This window comes from Erinaceus europaeus, chromosome 2, assembly GCF_950295315.1.
Source record: "Erinaceus europaeus chromosome 2, mEriEur2.1, whole genome shotgun sequence".
Lineage (NCBI taxonomy): Eukaryota > Metazoa > Chordata > Mammalia > Eulipotyphla > Erinaceidae > Erinaceus > Erinaceus europaeus.
Genome location: NC_080163.1, coordinates 45,468,421 through 45,491,804, shown reverse-complemented (window position 1 = coordinate 45,491,804; position 23,384 = coordinate 45,468,421). Strand labels below are relative to the sequence as shown.

Here is a 23,384-nt window from a genome sequence, read left to right as displayed (position 1 = left end):
TATATTTTCTAAAATAATTAATGTTTAGAAAATACAATAAAGATTGAGATACAGTACCTTTATAATAATAAGATCTTAGTATTGGTCTTGTAAGTATTAACATGCCTTGCTAAATAACCACTTTCTATCACTGTTTATTCATGTTAATTGCTCATATGAAAAAGATATTTAAAAACTTTATTAAGTAGCTGATTTGAGTGCTATGCCAGATTGTGTTGTTACAGAGTTGGCTTTTAAAAATACTTTATGTATTTAGCAAGATTATTATAAAAATAATAACACAGTATTAAAGCAGTCAGCATATACTTTTGTACATTATCATAGAAATATTTTTCCTCCTTAGAATAATAAATAAAGATCATAAAAATTACTTTCATAGGACTAATCCCATATGAACTTCCTAAGATAAAACAAAAGTAGCAGGGATCTAAAAGTTACATGTGGAAGAAAGGTTTTATTAACATGAAAGTACACTAGGAATGTGATATTCACAAATTCTAAAACATGTGCTACTTCTGAATAAAATTCCTGTGAAAATAACCTCTGAAAAGTTTGTTCACAACCACAAAAATCACTATAAATAAAATTAATTTTATGTACAATCATAAAACGGGATTATAGAAGAACTAATTATTTAAAAAAATTTTATTATATTTATTTATTGAATAGAGACACCCAAAAATCAAGAGGGAAGGGGTGATAGAGAGGGAGAGAGACAGAGAGACATCTGCAGCCCTGCTTCACCTCTCGTAAAGCTTTCCCCCTATAGGTGGGGACCAGGAGCTTGACCCCGGGTCCTTGCGCACTGTAATACATATGCATTGTAATACACTGTAATACATGCACTTAATCAGGTGTGCCACCACCCAGCCCCAGAACCAATTAATTCTTATAATATATTCTTATAACTATTACAAACTGAAGTTATTTAATTTTATATTTCCTAAAAAACAAGGACTTCCTAGTTAGTTTTTTATTCTTAGGTCTACAATTACTAGTACAGAATTATTTACAGGAGGATACATTTGAGTAGTAAACTATTTTAAGAGGGCTTATTAAAGTGGCAACAAAAGTAGCAATGTACGAAAGTCAACAAAATGGAAATAAAGCACACATGTACTTAATAGGGAACATTGTCATTTAGAATTTAGAAGTCTAAGAAAACTAGATATTCGAGATTAACTTTAATTTGAATCAAATGCATATCTATTATATCAAAGGTTGTCTTTCAAGGTTTTATCTTATTTTATCAATAATATTACTTTCTGTCAGCAGGGTTATCGATGGGGCTCAATGCCTGCACCAAGACTTCACCACTCCCAGAGATCATACCCCCCCCATCTTTGTAATAGAGATAGAGAGAAATAGAGATTGAAAGACAGGCAAAGAGGGCACAAAAGAGGAAGAGAAAAACAGACACCTGCAGTAATGCTCAACTGATCTTGAAGTTTTCCCTCTGCAGTTAGGAACATAGGGGGCTTAAACATGGGCTAAGTAGTGCTGCAGGTGTACTGCCTTCACACCATATCAATGGTTCTTAAACCTGGATGGACTGATATGATATTTATTAGCAATCTAACTTCTAAAAACTTTAGTTTTTGTTGTTGTTGTTTTTTTTAATAGAAAAAGAGGCATGGAAAAGACACTTTTACAACATTATAAAGAGCTGGTGAGATAATATATATTATTTAGCACAAAGCAGGGTGCTTAGTAAGTGCCTAATAAATGTAAAGAAAATTGTATTAGTTGACTTTTAATTAATCATCTATGTATTTGGAGTAAACATTTTACTAAATAATTCTTAACTGTAAATAATGTTTTGAATTACTTTAAATTTTCAGACCTTAGTTCTACACACCTGACCTGAAAGTTACTTGTTACTGTGATAACTTCTAGAAGTCCAACATTCAGTTTCAGAAGAAAATGATCTGAAGAACCATGTTTGCAATCAAGAGTAGTGACTATCTTTTTTTTTTTTTTTGGTCTGTGACTTTTGGTCTGTATGACTTAGGTAAGATTTTACACAGTAGTTAGGTTACATAATCAGGTCATAGCATAGTAAATCATGTATATAACTAATGAGTTGGCATGACATATATTTTGAGAGCATAACAACAAAAAAGAAAAAAGTACCAGAATAATTAAAGAATTAAATTTACTGTTATAGATGAATACTTTCTAAAGCAAAACTGCAACATGTACTGTGTCAATTTCTTTGTTAAGTATTAAGGATGAGAGTAAGATTTAACTTAGGTAAAATTAGTAGTATCTGTGGTCTGATCTATAATTCTACTGTAATTATAAGTATAAATAATGTAACTATCAGATAAGGAGTACACTTAACTCATTCTTATCTAATTTCTTTTACCTGTAATTAAGAAAACTAAGAAAGAAGGGCTAGCAACATAGCTCACTTGGGAAGGTGCTTGCCTTGCCACATGTATGACCCAGGTTTGAGGTCCAGGTCTCTAAGGCATGGGAGCAGGTTTGGGTTTTGATATCTTTCTCTTTCTATCTGGAAAATGTCAGCCAAGAGTGGTGAAATTCCAAAAAACACAAACACAAAACAAGCAAACAAACATAAATAACTATAAGGGAATGGAAGATAGCTCACTAAGTTGTGTGCTCCCCTTTCCACGTGTGAGGTCCTGAGTCTGAGTCCTTACATCATACCAGAAACAGGAATGGCACAAGGGACCTCCATAGATGGAAGAGCAGTTCCATTATGTTTCCCTTCTATGTGCCCCATTTTCTCATCTTAGAAGAAAATACAAAATGGAAAATTGAAGGATAGAGGTTGCTAATCAGTACTTAGCATACGAAAGGCACTGCATTTACTCCCCAGTGCCACATCGGGGGTGAAAATAAGATTAAGAGTAATTTGAACTTGATAAAACAGTATTTTTAAACTTCAAGTGAGACAAGTCATCATCTTGAACAAAGAAAATCTAATGACTGCTATATATTTTAAAATAATAGGCAATTTACTCTGAAACATGAGGTCTTGAATTCAATCCCTGGCACTCTCTCCCTATAATTAACAAATAAAAAATTTAAAAAAGGGGGGGAGACCTTCATAAAAATGAAACATCTCACATGAATATAATTTTGTATATATTGGCTATTTTATAAGTAAAATCTTATTAACAAATTAATATTAGAGATAAATTAATATTACATAACACTGTGGCTTAATTGTCATCAAACATTAATGTCTAGTAGGAATTTTTTTTTTTGCACTAGGGTTATCACTGGGGCTTACAGCCTGCATGATTCCCCTGCTCCCGATGATCATATAGATCCTTTAGATAAAGGGTAAGAAACAGAGAGAAGGAGAGACACTATAGCACTGTTCCACTGTTGAAACTTTCCCATGTGGTGGCACAGGTAAAATGCCTACTGACGCCAGTGCCCCACTCTCCCTACTGGAAACTAAATTGCTTTAAACTAAATTGTTTAAACTTTATTGTTTATAACTAGATATTTTCTAAATCATTTAAATAAAACTTAAATGTAAACTTTATAAAAGATTATTTCAATTTAATATATTATAGAAAAATAAGCAAAATTTTACCTTCCTCCATAAGAACCAGTCATAAATCTGACTACAGAAAAATTCCCATTAGAGCTCTTTCTACATTCTTAAAAAAAGAGAATAAAAAAAGGGGGGGAGGTTCTAAATTACAATATTAGAATAAAATTAGAACTGATGAATAATGTGGATTACATAGATGCATGCTGAATATAAACTAAGAACATTATGATGCTATCTATAGAACCTTAAAATTTAAAAATATCACTCCCAGGTCAACAGTTTCATCATTATTATTCATTCACATTCCACACTCCAATATCTGCTTTTATCCAGGTCAAAACTATAAATGAATGGAGTCTGTAATACTTAAGACAAATGATGAAATTAACTTGAGTTAAATGACTATGACTGAAGATTAAAATCCCCAAATCAAAGAATAAAAAAAATCTAACTCCTTAAGCATTTCCCAGCATTTTATTATTATTTTTTTTTTTATGGAAACTAAGGCATACCTCCTCTGCATGACAAGCAGTATTACAATTCTGTAACCATTGGAAGTAATAAACAAGTCCAGTAAAGTTCCCAATTTAAACAATGTATTCCACATTTTAAACAGTTCAGTAAAGATCAGAAAGACTAAAGGCTCACAAAAGAAAAAAAGTGGGATAGCATAATTGGGATGGGAGGAGAGGAGAATATGACAAGAGGAAACAGACAACAGTAAGGGGAGGGGGGGTGTTGCAATCAAGAGACAGAGGACTGGCCTGCCTTTGAATATCACTCCAGCTACATCTTAGTTCTTGGTCTTCATCCACTGTCAACAGCCATTCTGGCTGCATTTCTGAACTGGGCTCTCATGGAGGTGATACATTCACCAGCCATCTTTAGGAAGGTAAATGGTTAATTGCACTCTTTTCCCCCTGCTGCAAGGACAATGAAAGGGAAAATAAACGTGTGCACCTCATTTTGACATATCTAATTGTAATTTTTTTCCACACAACAATAAACAGAAACATACACTTTTAAACTTATTAGTTCTTTCCCTTATTCTATCCTTTCATTAATGTATGGGTCTATGTTAATACAAAAAAATCAATTTCAATCAATTTAAATCTTCCAACCACAAATGTCACTATAATAATGCTTACAATTTTCGAACAATCTTTTCAATTAGATATTAAAATTGATCTAATAAAATTAGGAAGAAAAAGCTATGTCATTTAGAGTTATGATTTCCAAACAAGAAAATCAATAGTAGGAAAATTAATGTAAAATTTTATCTGAATATCTCTAAAATCTACTAAGAAATTCTACTTTGACCCAAAATACAACAAGGTTTTGATACTCAAGGTTTAAAATAATGGGGCACAGCAACTTTATTTCTTTGCTGTTGCAATATTTAAAAGAACGGGGCAAAATTTCGTGTATCAGTGCTACTGAACATAAATTCGCTTCCAAAATACTTCAAGAAACTATTGAGTTTACAAAGATAATTTTAAATGGAAAAGTACAAAGTAGGTGCTTTGGGAAGTTGTGTAAAGAAGCTGAGCACACAGATTAAAGAGAAATTATTACAGATACATTTCTTAACCCACCTGCTATCAGGTCATCAAGAGTGTCGGTAAGCGTCTGAGCTGGAGTTGCAACCATTAGTCCATCTGGTTCTTGAACTAACAGGCCCTGATCATGTCCAGAAATAGCAATTTGAGACTGTCCTATAAGCTGATGATTACCTGATACTTTCTGAAGTTCGAGAGAATTTGTCCCATTAGAACCTAAGTCACTGGAAAAGTTACACTGTGAAGATAAAGGCTGGACTGGGACAAAATCAATTTGTTCTGCCGATGGTGGAGATTGTTGTTCCTCAAGAACATCATTATCTTTAAATAAGATTCTGTCAACCTGGGGTAACTCTGAAAAGTGATCCTCTGAGAGACTACCATCTCCTCCCCCTTCTGGGAAGACTCCTCTATGAGAGCACTGCTGGTGTAGAGACACTGTGTCTTTCTGACCTTTGGTTTCCAAGTATTCTTTGGTAAATTGCTGCTGTGTTTTCATCTGCAACTGCCTTTCCACTTTCTGCAGTTCTTTCAGTATTTTCTTCTTCTTCTGGACTTGTTCTTCTCTGTTCTTTTTAAGTTCTTCTATCTTATCTTTGTTCAGAGGTTCACCTTGAATTAACTCCAGTGACTTAAGCTGTGCTTTTTCAATAGCACTAATTCTTTGTCCCAGTTCATTCAGCTTGCCTTCAGTCTCCTCTACTATGCACTCCAAAGGCTGGTATGGGTGAAAAGGTGGCAGTACGTCCTGATCTGCTACCTGCAGGGAACTGGACTTCTGCTTGGATGTACCTAAGCACATGAAAAATGTTTGAAAAAGTGCCATGCTAAAAAAAAAAAAAAAAAAAAAGTTATCCCTCCTCCCCCCCACACGGACCTCCCTCCAAAAACCTTTATAAACTGATGCTATAGAATAAATGTTAAAAGAGTAAAGCAGACAGATTATAGGCACCTATTTCTCACAGCATGAACTTGGAGTGTTGCCAATTCAAAAATGTTTATTTTTTAATAAAAAAATCTAATCTAAAGGAGAATTTTGGAAATTAAGGCAGCAAGAAAAGAAAGAATCTCAAAATTATGCTTATTAGGCTGAACTTGTGAAATATTATCAAATCTAAAGCAAATTGAAAAAAAAAGTGTTTGGTTTATTAAAGACAGGACATCACTTAGTTCTGGCTAGTGGTAGTGCTGAGAACTGAACCTAAGAACTTTTGCACGCAAGTCCTGTGTGCTACTACTGTGGTATTTTGTAGGTTCAAAACAGTGTTGAGGAGACAAGTAATGTTAGCTTAATTGTTCAACAAGTTTTTTTTTTTTAATAATACTAACTGTGCAAGTAAAGTATAGTAAAATAAATTGTAATTTATAGATCAAAGTAGAGAAAAGTATTTTTCAGGTTGTCAAAATGTTTTCTTTTCTAACAAATGAACTGTTTTGCTCTGGCTTATAGTGGTGCTAGGGAATCTGGGACCACAGAGCTTCAGGCATGAAAAATCTTTGTGCATAACCATCTGTTATCCCCCCAGCTCAAAATGCCTCTTTTATTATATTAAAGTGTGAAATTCGGGGGTTGGGCAGTAGTGCAGTGGGTCAAGCACACATGATGCGAAGCGCAAGGAAAGGTGTAAGGATCCCGGTTCGAGCCTGAGGCTCCCCACCTGCAAAGGGGTCACTTCACAAGTGGTGAAACAGGTCTACAGGTGTCTGTCTTTATCTCCCCCTCTCTGTCTTCCCTTCCGCTCTCCATTTCTCTCTGTCCTATCCAACAATAACAGCATCTATAACAATAATAACCACAACAATGATAAGACAAGGACAACAAAAAGGGGAAAGAAATAGCCTCCAGGAGTAGTGGATTTATGGTGCCCCATATTTACCGAGCCCCAGCAATAACCCTGGAGGAAAAAAAAGTGTGAAATTTTCCCATATTCTACTAAAAACTGTCCATTAGATAAATCTTTAGGATCTGAGAGATAGCTCAACTGGTAGGGTACATGCATTGCCATATGAAAAAGCCAGTCTGAATAACAGCAGCACATGGGAGTACCAAAGCACCAGGACAAGCTCTAAAGTTATAGAATCTCTCTCGTTCTGTCTAAATGAAAAGGTTAGTCTGTGAGCAGAGAAACTGCAGCATGTATGCAAAGCCTTGGCTCTAAAAAAAAAAAAATCTTTTAACACTTCTGCTATTAAACATATATCAGAAAGGACAATTGTTCTAAGTTTAAATATACTCTTCATGTGAAAGTCTGTAAGAGAAACAATGAAAGTTCCTAAAAGAAATCAGACATCTCATATAGGGTTACTTAGAGGAGAATGTATGCTAGAAGTGATGTAAATGTCTATCAATCTTACTAATTTACTTCCCTTATAACAAAACAATTACCAATACTAACAATCCTAACATCAGATATAAAATGGGAGAAAATATACAATAACTTTGAGATAAATTCAAAGCTAAATCTTATTTAGGAAGAACATAGACTAAACAATAGGACGTGTGGTCTGGTAGGTGGTGCAGTGATAAAGCTTTGGACTCTCAAGCATGAGGTCCCAAGTTCTATCTCCAGCAGCACATGTGCCAGAGTGATGTCTGGTTCTTTCTCCTCCTATCTTTCTCATAAATAAGTAAATTAAAAAAAAAAACACACAAACAATAGGACGAAACTACAAATAACATTCCACAATGTGAATGTTATTTGAAAACATTATTCTAATTGAAAGAAGTCAGACAAAAGATTACGTATAGTATAATTCCATTTATCTCAAAAGGCAAGTCTACTAGGAAAAAAAACATTGCCTGGGAATACAATGGTATTATTCACAAACAGACTAAAAAAGGGATATTTTTGAGAGGTGATAGAAATGTTTTAAAACTAGACAACAGTGATAGTTACATAACACTATAAGTTAACTGAAACATATTGCATCCTATACTTTAAAATGACGATTTTATAACATGTAAATAAAATAGTAAAGTTGAGTTTTAAAAGAACTATGTAGACTTTGTGTAACCTCTTAAAGTGTCATTCACAATATGTGAATAACACAGGTAATTTAAGAATTTAAAGAGCTGAGATCTCACAATGCCTTATTCAAGTTCGATATGGAAAACTGGGAAATGTTATGCATGTACAAACTATTGTATTTACTGTTGAATGTAAAACATTAATTCCCCAATAAAGAAATTTAAAATAAATAAATTATTATTCAAGTTCGAAGGGGAAAATATGCCACGAGATCTGAAAACACTGAGTTGCAATATGTCCACAAAAACAAAAAAAAAAACAAAAACAAAAACAAAAAAACAACCAAAACTACTGATTCAACTTAAAAAAAAATACATTGTTAGAGAAGTAGATCTCAAAACTCCAGATAGCTCAACCATCTGCAACATCTTACTGAAAATGTTTTACCCCTACATACTTTCTTTACAAAAATCAGATAGACGATCTGCTCTAAAAGTATTATTTTTAGGATACTTAAAAGCAAACTTCATCAGGGTATACTACATATATTCAATTTTATATTTCTTCTTTTTTCTTTGGTGGAATTGGGTCTTGCAAACCTGTAACTTCACACTCCAAGCTACTTTTTTCTTTCTTTCTTTCTTCTTTTTTCCACTCATAGATAAGGAATAGGAGTCTGAGAGTGGAGGTGGTGATACACCATAGCACACAGTTTCTTTTTTTTTTTTAATTTTCTTTAATATTTATTTCCCTTTTTGTTGCCCTTGCTGTTTTTTATTGTAGTTATTATTGCTGTTGTTACAGATGTCGTAGTTGGATAGGACAGAGAGAAATGGAGAGAGGAGGGGAAGACAGAGAAGGGGAGGGAAAGATAGACACCTGCAGACCTGCTTCACCACCTGTGAAGTGACTCCCTTGCAGGTGGAGAGCCGGGGGCTCGAACCAGGATCCTTAAGCCAGTCCTTGTGCTTGGCAGCATGTGCGCTTAACCCGTAGCGCTACCGCCCGACTCCAGCACAGTTTCTTTCATGCCATAGCATGTGCTGGGATGCCCTATCCAGTGAGTAGTCTTCATGGTATTAAATATATATATCTTTCTGATCAAAGTGGTGTCTTCGGCATTTTATGTTCCAGAGATGCTCTGAATGTCTTTCTCTACCTTTCTCCATCTCACTCATTTTTTCCCCTTTCAGGGTAATCACTGGGGCGAGGTGATGGCACTATGAATCCACCGCTTCTGGTGGCCATTTTTTTTCTTGGGCAGGACAGAGAGAAACTGAGATAGCTCAACTGGTAAGGTACATGCCTTGCCATCTGAAAAAGCTGGTCTGAGTAACAGCAGCACATGGGAGTACCAAAGCATCAGGAGAAGCTCTAAAGTTACAGACTCTCTCTCTTGTTCTGTCTAAATGAAAAGATTAGTCTGTGAGCAGAGAAACTGAGAGGAGGGAGGGAGGGAGGGAGAGATAGAGAGGGAAAAAGAAAGACACCTGCAGACCTGCTTCATTGCTTGTGAAAAATGCCTCTGCAGGTAGAGAGTGGGGCTCAAACCTGGATCCATGCACAGGTCCTTGCACTTCATACTATATGAACTTATCTGGCTGTACCACCACCCAGCTCCACTCATTTCACTCATTAATAAATTCCTTATTAAAAACAAATGACAAAAAGATGAAGCATCTATGTTACATGCTAACAGATCAGTGCAGCCTTCTTCCATTAACTATAAACACTCTTAAATGCTGAAAGAAACTGAATTTTGGCATATGTAAACCCTACTATAATAGAAAATATCAGTAGGGAAAATTCGCAGAACATTCAATTTCATTCACTGTATATAATATTTGTATATAATTTTAGTGGTGTTATAAAACGAGAACTTTTCATGCCACTTATGCAAATAAGTAGCCCTGGGATATAAAGCATAACATAAACGCTTATTTTTTTTTAACAAATATTTATTTATTCCCTTTTGTTGCCCTTGTTGTTTTATTGTTGTGGTTATTATTGCTGTTACTGATGTTGTTGTTGTTGGATAGGACAGAGAGAAATGGAAAGAGAGGAGGGGAAGACAGAGAGGGACAGAGAGAGAGACACCTGCAGACCTGCTTCACCGCCTGTGAGGCGACTCCCCTGCAGGTGGGGAGCCAGGAGATCGAACCAGGATCCTTACGCCAGTCCTTGCACTTTGCGCCACCTACGCTTAACATACTGCACTACTGCCCAACTCCCCATAAATTCTTACTTTACATTTCCATTTTTGAACTTTCTTCCACCCTACTAGAATACAACTTATTGTTGTAAATAGTCTCTTTTGTAATAATGTATCTTTTCTTAAAAAGTAATTTATTTACTTAGCCTAGCATTCATTAATTACTTTATTCATTACGGAATATCTGGTATAGGCAAGACATGATGGATTATATAAAGATAAGAAACAACTCTTGCCCTTAAAGAGAATACAGTCTACAGTATAAAAGGGAAAATAAAGATATATAACTCTAAACATTAGTATAAGTATTAGTATAAAGGATCAGAAAACTGGGTAAGCTGGAGGGTTGGAAAATTATAATACAGGAGTCCTTATGTATTGCTGACAGGAGTATAAACTGCTGTAGCCATTCTAGAGGGCAAATTTGCAGCAATTTGCCAGATAAACATTATTTATTTATTTATTTATTTAGCCTCAAGGGTTATGGCTAGGATTTGGTGATGGCACCAGGACTCTACTGCTCCCGGCAGCCATTTCCTCCATTTTATTAGATAGGACAGACAGAAATTGAGAGAGAAAGGGGACACAGAGAAGGAGTGAGAAAGACACCAGCAGACCTACTTCACCACTTGGGAAGCGTCCCTGCTGCAGGTGGGAAGCAGGAACTCAACCCAGGATTCTTGCACTTAGTAAAGAACTATAGAAATGATCACTGAAAGTATAGTCTTCATCCATGTACTTAGTACTATGTGCGCTTACCTGGGTATGCTACTGCTTGGCATTATATTTTTCTAAAATACGCAGTTCTGCTCATAAATTTGTCACAGAGATCTATGGAAAAACTACCAGTGGTTTCATCATAGCAATCTCTGTGGTGGTGGGAAATGATAGGGAATATGGGTAACTACCACTGGGAGAAAGGACAGGTAAAAAATTAATTAATTAATTAATTAAAACAATACTACTAATAATAATGGCTATAAAGGGTGGAAAGCCATCACCTGGGGTCCTAATCAGGGAGTCCTGAGATTCCCACACAGACATGATGGACCCAGACCTTGAACAGATACCTCACTGCTCATCTCCATCAGGAACAACATAACGGACCCCTTTGTGGGCCCCTGTAGTACCTTGCCATCAATGTGGATCAACAATGGTAGGGAATGTTCCATTCTCTGAAGGGGGGGGGGGGGGCTGGATAACATGCTCTACCTACCAGCTGAGGAAGATAGGTGCTGAAATTAGTGCAGCCTGGACCTAGCTGTGACCACAGAATGCAAACTCAGACCTAAAGGGGTGCAGAGGTTACATAGGCTCCTATGCTGAATATGGGCACCAGATCAAATCAATGGGGTTAATAGTTAACAATATTTACATACTTTCGCCATATTTGGGAACTACGCTCTTCCCTAGCCCAGCTTTCTAATCCTTTCTTCAACTCTGACACCATCTCCTCAGACAACAACTTGGGTTCACCTGCAAATCAGATGTCAGACTCAGGCAAAAACTAGTAAAGTCATGGGCCCCTTGGGATATATCTAAAATAGGCCTATAAGCTATAAGCTTTTTCCGAAACGGAGACCCTAAATCTTCATCTACAATATTCTTGCCTTTAGGTTCATGACTAGTCAACAATTTGTTCTGCTTTATATCTTAACTCTTTTCAGCCAACTAGGTTCCATATGCTATCATGATGCCAAGCAGACTTCCCTGGGCAGATGACCCCACCGATGTGTCCTGGAGCCCCCCCCCCCCCCCCCCCCCCCCGCTCACCACTAGGGAAAGGGAAAGAGAAAGAGAGGCTGGGAGTATGGATCAACCTGCCAATGCCCTTGTTCAGCAGGGAAGCAAGTACAGAAACCAAACCTCCCACCTTCTTCACTCCATAATGACCCTGGATTCATGTTCCCGGAAGGATAAAGAATAGGAAAGCTATCAAGGGAGGGGACTGGATATGGAGGTCTGGTGGTGGGAATTCTGTGGAGTTATACACCTCTTATCCTATGGTCTTGTCAATATTTCTATTTTATATACATATAAAGGGGGTGGGAAGCATTGTGCTATAGGAAGGAAAGATCTAAATATAGGTAGACCCATTTTTAAAAACGTTGAGCAGAAAAAGCATAGTTCTAAAGGATAGTGCTATATGTAAGTTAACAATTCACACAAAGAAGTAACATAAGAACTTTTAAGAACAAAAAGAATCTGTACAGCTAACACATTAGGTTGCTTTCCTACAGAATAAGGAATCATGATGAGAAAGCACCATAGTACAATTAAATCTGCCTTCTACATACAAGATTCAAGCAGGAGTGACCAGAGCCAAAAGGGAGATCAAATGAAGCACTACAGAAATTCATAGAGAATATATAGGGGGTTAAGGTACATATTAAAAATCAGTTTTGTTTACCCTGAAATCATCTTAATGTTTTTACTACAAATTAGTACTAAGTTGTACAGCCTGCAGATAACCATTCTTTTTAAGAATCTCTAGAACCAGTTACAAGAAAAATAAGTTAGATGAAACAAGTAGTGTCAGTTAACATATTTGTTTATAAAATTTACTTTGGAAAGGCAAATGGTTGATATTACTAATGCCATGACTGTAGTTAAGAGAAAACTGTTAGCTTCACATTTTGTTAAGAGTAGTGGTTTTGGGGGCCTCTGTTAGATGTTATCTATAATCTTGAATTCTTTTATTTTATTAATTAGTTTAGATGGAGACAGAAAAACTGAGAGGAAAGGAGAGACTTCTGCAGCACTGCTTCACCAGTTGTGAAACTTCCCTCCTGCAGATAGGAACTAGGGTCTTGAACTGGGGTCCTTGTACAGTATACTACTTGTGCTCTATCTGATGTACCACTGCCCTCTAGAATCTTGAATTCTTTAAATATAGTAATGGATAAGTGATTAGTAACCTAAATCAGGAGAATAAGGAGTATTAAGAAGGATGGAGCATAGACAAATGATGCACGTGGGCCATAATATTTATTTTAATGAGAGAAATAGAGACCAGAGCACGGCTTTGACTTATGGTTATGCTAGGGATTAACCTGAGATTTAATGCATAAAAGTCTTGTGCATAACCAAGATGCATATGTGAATAATAAAATGATTTACTTAAAACAGGAGTATTTTATCAGAAATTTCTAGCAATAGAAAAAGAAGAGAATGAAAGCTCTGTATCCATTCCTAATCATATATTTAACACAAATGTCACACTGTTATGGACATAGAACACACAAGAACAAATAAATGGGTTATATAGTAATTTTATCATTCAAGTAAATGTTTCTAGGGATATAAAAAAGAAGTTTTGGGGCCAGGCGGTGGTGCACCTGGTTAAACGCACACATTACAGTGCAAAGGACCTGGGTTCGAGCCCCTAGTCCTCACCTGCAGGGGGAAAGCTTCAGAAGTGGTGAAGCAGGGCTGCAGGTGTCTCTCTATCTCTCACCCTCTCTATCTCCCTCCCCCCTCTTGATTTCTGGCTGTCTCTATCCAATAATAAATAAATAAAAATATTTTTTAAAGTTTTATTTATTATTATTATTTTGCCTCCAGGGTTACTGCCGGGGCTCAGTGCCTGCACCATGAATCCACTGCTGCTGGAGGCCATTTTATTTCCCCTTTTGTTGCCCTCATTGTGGTTATTATTTTTGTTGTTGATGTTGTTCGTTGATGGATAGGACAGAGAGAAATGGAGAGAGGAGGGGAAGACAGAGAGGGGGAGAGAAAGACACCTGCAGACCTGCTTCACCTCCTGTGAAGTGACTCCCCTGCAGGTAGGGAGCCGGAGGCTCAAACCGGGATCCTTATGCAAAAAAAAGAAGTTTTCAGAAGGAAAAAGTATTAATATTACTTTTAATGGTTTAAGTTAGTTTTTTTCTTTTTTTTTTTTAACTCTTTCTGGGGATTAAGTATATACACTAACACCACTGACTGGCTTTTCTAATTTATAATAACATAATATTCTATGATGTATGTGATTTATACTAACATTAAATCTTAAAACAATGAATGATCACAATTTGATCCTAAATATATAAGTTAGGTGTTTAACTAGGACTTCATTTTCACTTTCTAATAATTTAATAAAAATAAGAATGTATTTTAGTATGTAGAAGTGATTATACTAATATCAGAAATCAGCTTAAAAAAATGTTTCGGGAGTCGGGCTGTAGCGCAGCGGGTTAAGCGCAGGTGGCGCAAAGCACAAGGACCGGCATAAGGATCCTGGTTCGAACCCCAGCTCCCCACCTGCAGGGGAGTCGCTTCACAGGCGGTGAAGCAGGTCTGCAGGTGTCTATCTTTCTCTCCTCCTCTCTGTCTTCCCCTCCTCTCTCCATTTCTCTCTGTCCTATCCAACAACAACGACAACAACAATAATAACTACAACAATAAAACAACAAAGGCAACAAAAGTGAATAAATAAATAAAATAAAATATTTTTTAAAAAATGCTTCAACACTTATGTTATTGCCATTTAAACTAAAATTTTATTTTCTCCAACCAGGGATTTGTTGGAGTTTCATGCTTATGCAACTCCATTGTCCTGGTTGACTTATTTATTTATTTATTTATTTGCAGATCAAGTGAGAGAAAGAAAGGGGAGAAAGAAAAGGGAGAGAAACAGGAATGACAGCATAGCACTGCTCCATGGCTCATGAAGCATGTTGCTCTCCAGTACTGAATCTCTTGCATAGTAAAAAGTGTGATCTATGAGGTAAAAATTATCTTTGGACCCAACTTAAAATGTATTACTTCTTTATGAACATACTCAAGTCAAACTTACTATAAGGGTTTGTTCAAACAAAAACAGACTATTTAGGTTTCATTTTATTTTAGCATTTAGACTTTATACTCCGTAATAAGCATATACTTAATTAGCTTTTTTGTTTAAGATTTAAAATAGCAATCTTAGGCGTAGGGGAGTGATCCAGTTGTAGACCACATGCTTTATACATAAGGTCTGATCCCATCACATAAAATGAGAGAGCAGTGCTTTCATCTCCTTCTCAAATATATATACATAAAAATAAGTAAACACATAATTAGCTATCTTAATGTTTAAAAGTTTGGTTAAGTGTTTAGTGGAACAATGCTAAAATTACCTTAAGTTAGAAACTATAGATAATTTTTAAACTTTTTTTTTTTTAAGATTTCTTTAATTACTTCATGAAATACAGACAGACAAGACTGAATGAGACAAAGAGTGAGAGAGGCAGGTAGGCCAGGTAGAGAAACATTCTGTCTGGTATATACAGTGTCAGATACTGAACTTAGGACTTCATGTCTACAAGTCAAAACTCTACCGCTGTATCACTTCCTAGGTCACAAGATTAGATATTTTATCTCTGAAATTAATTGTTTAGAAACAATGGTGTAAATGACTAAAATTGATTTGAGAGAATTTTCTTTATTTATATTTATTTATTGATTTATTTATTAACCAGAGCACTGTTCGGCTCTGGATCACAGGGTTGCAGGGGATTGAACCTGGAACTTTGGTGCCTCAGGCATGAGAGTCTCTTTGCATAACCATTATGCTATCTACCCCCACTCCAGAATTTTCTTAAATAACAGTATTAAAAATGAATAAATATAGGGGCAGGGGTAGATAGAGTAACGGTTATGCAAACAGACTTTCATGCCTGAGGATCCAAAGCCCGAAGTTCAATCCCCTGCACCATAAGCTTGAGCTGAGCAGTGCTCTTGTTAAAAAAAAAAAAAAGAAAAGAAATATGTAACATACACCTTACTGTGACTTTAAAATTATAGATTTTGTTATATACCTATTGAAATATACTTATAGGTTTGTTTTTATGTAGTTTGTAGTATTTAACATATTACTTATTTCAGAAAACCCACATACAAGTAAAAGAGAAATGAATCCCAGACTTTAGTCACTTAAATAGTATACTTATAATCCAGTTTTTGGATCATTGCTAGGGTTTCCCAGGTTAACTTCTCATATGAAGAAAGAGAGAAACAGGTACTAGACACTAGAGCACCGATATTTCTCCCAGTGTTTAGTACTCCCTCATGATTCAACTGGGGCTCCAACAGGAGACACACATGGCAAAGCAGGTGTATTCCTCCCACGTGAGTTGTCTCCTCAATATATGTATCTCTTAAGATTAACGTGGACATTATACATTTTTGGTATTCATCTAGGTTAACAAACCAACAGATCATAATCCCACTATACTTAGCATTACATGAAAGAAATTACATATAATGAAAAATTGACAGATCAGGACATTGCTTAGCTCTGGCATATAGTAGTACTGATGACTAAACATGGAAGCTTAGGCATGCAAGTTCTATGCTCTTACACAGAGGGATTACTCTTTAAATGTAATTCTTCTGTCTTTTAAGATTTATTTATTAATGAAGAGAGCGAGAAAGTGAGCAACAGCATCACTCTGGCACAATAGTATGTACAAGCAAACACCAAAGCTGGTGCTCTACCTACCATACCATAAATGTAATTCTTAAATTCACTCACTCAATTTACTGAATTGATACTACTTAAAATTAACTAGAGAACGAACATTTTAATTTGTTAATTTATTCACTTCTGTTTTTTAGTCCCCCCCCCCAAGGAAGATAACAGAGCACCAATTTACAATTCCCTTGTCAAAACAGGCACCTTCCCAGGCAAGCTCTTTACTCAGTCTCAGCAGGCATATTTCCATTGCTCATGAACTACTGTTTAGCTAAAGAACTGTCAAAGAAAAAAAAAAAAAAAAGAACTGTCAAAGAGAAAATACTTTTTTTTTTTTACTTATTTGATAGAAATTTGAGCATTTTACTACTCAAAGCTACTTCTTTTTTTTTTTTTTTTTTTTTTTTAATTCAGGTAGAGAGAAAGAGAAAGAAGAGATATGACAGCACTGAAGCCTCTTCTCATGCCATAGTGCCTCTTGTAGTACTGGGGCTCAAATCTGGCAACTAGGTACACTACCCACTTGAGTTCTCTCTCCAGCCCACAAATGACAATGTTTTGTTACTTTGTTTAGTTAACAAAGAAATTGGTTTTGCCACTTAAGTGCCAGATATAAACTATACCTAGCAGTAAGTTCCTAAGAACAAAAATCAAAACCCCATATTAACATTTGTTTATTACCTTGACTACCACACATACACAGTAACTGTACAAATTAAACTTTTCATTAAGTAGTAACAGCATACCCATTTTAAGGAAATAATCCAATAACTAACCTTTCTGTACTCCTGAAAAGGCAGGAGAGTTCTCTTGTGAACTTCTGTCAGGCTCCTGTGGAGGTACAACCATGGCGAGTGTATGCATTGGTACACGTGGAACCTAAAAAGTTAACTCAAAGAAAAATAACCTCAGACCAAAAACAAAGCAAAGGTCCATAAATGAAACAGAGACCGTAATTTAGCTTTCATTCACATATCACTAAATTCAATTTATTTTACAATTTGCTTATTTTATTTTTAAGAGAGATGCAGACAGAGAAAGCCACAGAGATAAATACCAGAGCACTGCTTAGCTGTGGCTTATGGTGGTGTGGGGGATTGAACCTGAGGCTTTGGAGCCTCAGGCATGAGAGTCCGTTTGCATAACCATTATGCTATCTCCTCTAACCTATTTTATAATTTTTTGTAATATGAGGGGTCAAATTTTTTCATTCTTAGTTTAGAGACAGAGAAAGATAAGAAAGGGAGATAGACACCACAACACCAGAGCTGTGGTACTTATAGGTATTGTTGGGGCTTGAACCCAGGTCATAAGACCCTGTGAAAGGCAAGGTAAACTATCTCTGACCACTTTTATTTCCTCCTACACCCCCCCTCTCCCAATCTCTCTCTCACCACCTCTCTCCCATTTTTTTTTTTTTTTCATTTGAATAGACAGAGAAAGGGAAAGACACCATAGCACTGGAGCTTTCTCCAGTGACATAGCATCTCACACGTGGTGCTGAGAATGAATCTCTCTTACGTACATGGCAAGGCACACATCCTACCTGGTCAATTATCTCCCTAATCCCTGCATATTTCTTCAAAAATGAAAATAAAAGCCTTCACTAAGAAGTAATTTTTGAACAATACTGCTTGGGCAAAGTAGGGTAATTTACAAGTATTTGTTTATTTAACAAAACAGCATTAAAAACACTTTCTTTCTAAGGAGAAAGAATGTTGCTTCCAATCAGAGCGAGAAGTACAAGATATATATTGTTAACTTGTCCTTTTTCAAATTCATGGATCAAAAAGAAAATAAACTCCAACATATTTCCCAAATTGGGATACTTTAGCAGTTCTGTGGGTAACAGTAGGAAAAACTCGAGATTTCACTGAACTTTGCACTATTTACATTTTCTATAGCACCTCCATATTTCAGGGTAGGTTTTTAAATTACTTTGTTAAATCTTTGTTGCATTTATCTTGGTTTAGCAGACTTTCCTGATTATCAAAGTAGTCAATAGGATGATTAATACTGTCTTGGGAAACATAATTGGGGCTGAAGAATATGCATAATACATTCAGTAAAGCATGAACAACCCATTGCATATAGTTGCAGTAATAAGACATCTTGAAGTATTTATATCTGATATTCATTTTAAAGAGAGGGAGAAAGACTGGGGAGAGGGAGAGAAAACAAGAGAAGAGAGAGAGAGAAAGAGAGAAAGAGAAAGAAAGAGAGAGAGAGAGAAAGAAAGGAAGGAAGGAAGGAAGGAAGGAAGAAAGAAAGAAAGAAAGAAAGAAAGAAAGAAAGAAAGAAAGAAAGAAAGAAAGAAAGAAAGGAAGGCACAAACAGTACAAAGTGCAAGGACCTGTGCAAAGATCCCTGTTCGAGTCCCTGGCTCCCTACCTGTAGGGAGATAACTTCTCAAGTGGTGACTCAGGTCTGCAGGTGTCTAACTCCACCCCTCCCACTCCGTCTTCCCCTCCTCTCTCCATTTCTCTCTGTCGTATCCAACAACGACATCAATAACAACAACAATAAAACAACAAGGACAACAAAAGAGAATAAATATTTTTTAAAAAATTTAAAAAGGGGAAAAAATAGCCTCCAGGAGTATGTTCATATTGCTGGCACCAAGCTCCACAATGACCATGGAGGCAAAAAATAAAGAAAGGTAGAAAAAAAGAAAGAAAGAAAATGGTTTATATGGATTAGGAGGTGCCATAGTGGATTAAGAAAACATTAAGTTTTCAAGCATGAGGTCTCAAATTCAGTCCCTGGTATCTCATTTGCTACAGTGATGTTTTGGTTCTTCTCTCTCATAAATAAATGAATCTTAAGAAACATCTTAAGTAAATAGCAATAAAAATATAAAGTATTTTTGAAGAAAATCAATATAGAATTAAGGATCCTATTTAGAGAAGAAGGGAGAGAGCATACTAGCTATGTAAAAGACTTCATGCTTGAGGCTTTCAGATCCTAGGTTCAATCTATGGCACCACCATAAGGGATAACAGTGCTCTGGTCAAGGAAAAAAAGAAAAGAAATGAAATGAAATGAAAAGAAAAGAAAAGAAAAGAATTTTGTTTAAAACTAAATTTAAACAATGATTCACACTCATCAGGAAGACTTATTTATGCATAAGCTTAATTTTACATTACCTGAGATTGATCTTGAGAAGGTGGGGTTAGCTGAGACACATCTGTGGTAGGAACGGACATAACATTGTTTGGGTAATCCAACAGGTAAGAAACAACATTAGTATGTCCACCTTTTGCAGCTTCAATGAGCATTGTTGAGCCATCCTGAGAAAAATTAACACCACGATTATTGGAAAATTTGTCATGATTGCTATACAAATTGGTTTCTTTGTAATTTTAAGTAAGAATCAAAACTCATTTAAGCACAAAGAGATTACATATATTTTTAATGAACATGTATGTGTTACTTACTCACTTATTTTTAAGTAAAATACCTTGAGTCGATGAGTAGGGTCAGCCCCATGAGCCAAGAGTAGCTCAACAACTGCCAGGTGACCTCCTGCACATGCCAGTGACACAACTGTATGATCATTATTAGCTGTAGCTCTGTTCACATTGGCCCCTTCAAAGGAAAATAAACAGTATTCTTAGAAAAAGGTGGAATCAAATTAGTTCACAAATGACAAAAAAAAAAAAAAGTGCACAGATTATGAGTGTACTGTCTGAAAATTTTTCTCAAAGTGACCACACCTGTGTAACCAGCACCCAGATCAAGAAACAGAAAAATATCCACATACCAGAAGTCCAACCTTGTGCACCCTTCAATCACTACCCACCCTTCCAACGGTAACTACTATTCTGACTTCCAAACTGGTTTTAGGTTTTCAACTTTATATGAATGAAATCATACAGTATACTCTTTTTTGTGTGTCTGGCTTCTTTCACTCAATATAATATTTGTGAGATTCATCCATACTGTTGCGCGTAGTTGTAGTTCGTTCATTCAATATCACATTTAAAATGGAAAATCTAGAAGACTAAGATTAATAAATATATACAGGTTAACATAATTATCAAAAAATACCATTGTAAGTTGTTATCAAAATGTTTCTAAGGGGGTGAGGAGATGACTCACTTGCATGAGCAGAAACATTTTACCATGTGCAAGGACCTGGGTTTGAGTCCCCAGCTACCACCTGAGAGCATCATATAAAGCGAAGCTTTACAAATGGTAGAGTGGTGTATGGTGCCTCCCCTTCACTTTCTGTCTCTCTCTGTATCTTACCCTCTATCCAGAAAAACGGGGAAAAGTTCCACTGGCAGTGTATTAGAAAGGGTATTTGTACAAAATAAGACAAAAAGGAACAAGGAAAAAAAAATTCTAAAATTTTGATATACTTCTAGGAATATAGCAACATAGCCAGGTCTCAAAATAGAGAAGTAAGATTTTTTAAATATTTGAGAAAAATGAAATTTGTCATAGTGTACATTTAAAGAGTAAAAGGAAGCATGAACATACAAGGATGTTATCTGAATGATCATTCTACACCTTTGAACAGAAAGCAGATCTGCAGGTGTCTAGCTTTCTCTCCCCCTTCTATCTTCCCCTTCCCTCTTGATTTCTCTGTCCTATCCAACAACGACAGTAATAACTACAACAACAATAAACAAGGGCAACAAAGGAAAAAAAAAGCCTCCAGGAACAGTGGATTTGTAGTGCAGGCACCGAGCCTCAGCAATAACCCTGGAGGCAAAAAAAAAAAAAAAAAAAAAGGAATGAGCTCTACCACTGAGCCACCTCCCAAGCCTGACAAATTATTTTTGATTCCTTAACTAAAGATAGTTCCTTTACAATTCCAAAGGTCTCATCTGAATAGTTAAAACTATAGTAATAATTATTTTCCTATGTTTTCATGCATAGATTTTATGAAGAAAAAAATCAACATAGATGAAACCACTATTATTTAACTTTCAAAAATATACACTAAGTCTAATCCTAACTTGCATAAAAGACCTTTTGAGAAATTCAAGGCACACCAACATACACCCTTATATTAGTAACATCAGATTGTTAAAGTTGTTAAAAATATATTTAGATGGTAGTATTGCTTAGCAATTATAACTATTGCCTTAAAAAGTTATAATCACAGTTTTCCTATTCCTGACAAGGTTGATTATATGCTTGTCAGTATAGTTGTTGTATGTAAATTAGTAACTTTGTCAGTAAAGGAATATGAGAGAATTTCAAAGGTTATCTATCCATCTATTTATTATTTCTACATGGTTGAGTTAAATAACTTTTAAACTACCTTATAACATTTTTAAAGCTATGCCTTATTAGCAAATATATGATATAAAGAAAATAAACTTAGTTTTATCCAACTAAATGAGGATACAACACAAATATTTAGCATGCTAACTTGTGGGTCAGCAAGAAAACTCACCTAGTAGTGTGCATGTTTTATCATGCACAGCAAGCCCGGTTCACCAACCCTGACTGCACCGGAGAAAACTTGGACTATGCGGTATCTTTCCCGCTCTCACTGTCTTTCTGTCTGTCTCTAATGGAAAAAGTCAACCTAAATTAATAAAAGCCTCAGCAACAACAAAAAATAAATCAAAAAGATAGATCTTATACTGCATTATTTTTTTAATATCATCTATTTATTATTGGATATAGAGAGAAATTGAGAGGGCAAGGGCCGATAGAGAGGGAGAGACAGAGAGACACCTGCAGCCCTGCTTCACAGCTTATGGAACTTTCCTCCTGCGGGTGAGGACCAGGGCCATGAACCTGTGTCCTTGTGCACTGTAATATGATCATTTAATTAGGTGCACCACCACCTGGCCCCCTTACACTGCATTCTTAATGGCACAACTAATCACAATTATATCGGGATATGGGTTGCATATCTTTATTTCAAAAATGATGCCACTTGAGTGGACTTTTGCTGCATTTTACAACCCATTGAAGAATTTTGTATAAAGATGCCCTCCTTACCCAGAATTAAGTTGAAACAAATGACATTGCTGATCTTATTCTTTTGGTTGTACAATGAAACAAATTTACATTTTAAACGTATATGGGCTAATCAACTTTTCTTTCTTTTTTTACTACCAGAGCATTGTTCAGCTCTGGATTATGGGATGCCAGGGATTGAACCTGGAACAACTTAAAAAAAATTTTTTTTTTTAATATTCTGAACCTGGAACTCCTATGCTTCAGGGATGACAATCTATTGCATAACTACTAAACTATCTTCCAAGGCCTCCATTTCACTTTTCTGTGCTAAACAATTTTAAACTATAGCAAATATATTCTAATAATTTTTTTCATTTTAAACTTTTTTTGTTATCTTTATTTATTTACTTATTGGATAGAGAAAGCCAGAAATTGAGAGGAAGGGAGACAGAAAAGAGAAACACATAGACAACTACAGTACTGCTTCACCAATTGTGAAGCTTTCCCCCTACAGGTAGAGGCTGGGGGCTTGAACCCAGGTCCTTGCACATTGTAATATGTGTGCTCAGCTAGGTGTACCACCACCTGACCCCCTAGCAATAAATCTCTACATGAGAAGAAACATAATAAGTAATAACCTTATACACTCAGTTAACTCCACTGTACCATGGACAATAGTAGCAGTCTTTCCCGCACTACCCCCAAATTCCCATACCCAGCAGAAATGACA

The 23,384-nt window shown here is 35.8% G+C and overlaps 2 protein-coding genes across 5 annotated transcripts in view; one reads left to right on the top strand and one right to left on the bottom strand.

The window, feature by feature from the left end:
• CD14 (CD14 molecule) overlaps positions 1–23,384 on the top strand; it is a 247,120-nt gene that overhangs the window by 160,608 nt on the left and 63,128 nt on the right. The window lies entirely within an intron of this gene.
• Positions 1–23,384, bottom strand: part of ANKHD1 (ankyrin repeat and KH domain containing 1) — a 132,875-nt gene that overhangs the window by 53,385 nt on the left and 56,106 nt on the right. For all 4 annotated transcript variants that reach the window (XM_060179419.1, XM_060179428.1, XM_060179434.1 and 1 more), the window contains 4 exons: positions 20,187–20,314; positions 19,873–20,016; positions 17,503–17,605; positions 5,131–5,886 (listed from right to left, as the gene is read on the bottom strand). In XM_060179419.1, coding sequence (XP_060035402.1) covers positions 5,131–5,886; positions 17,503–17,605; positions 19,873–20,016; positions 20,187–20,314 — 1,131 coding nt within the window. The remainder of the gene's footprint in view (positions 1–5,130; positions 5,887–17,502; positions 17,606–19,872; positions 20,017–20,186; positions 20,315–23,384) is intronic.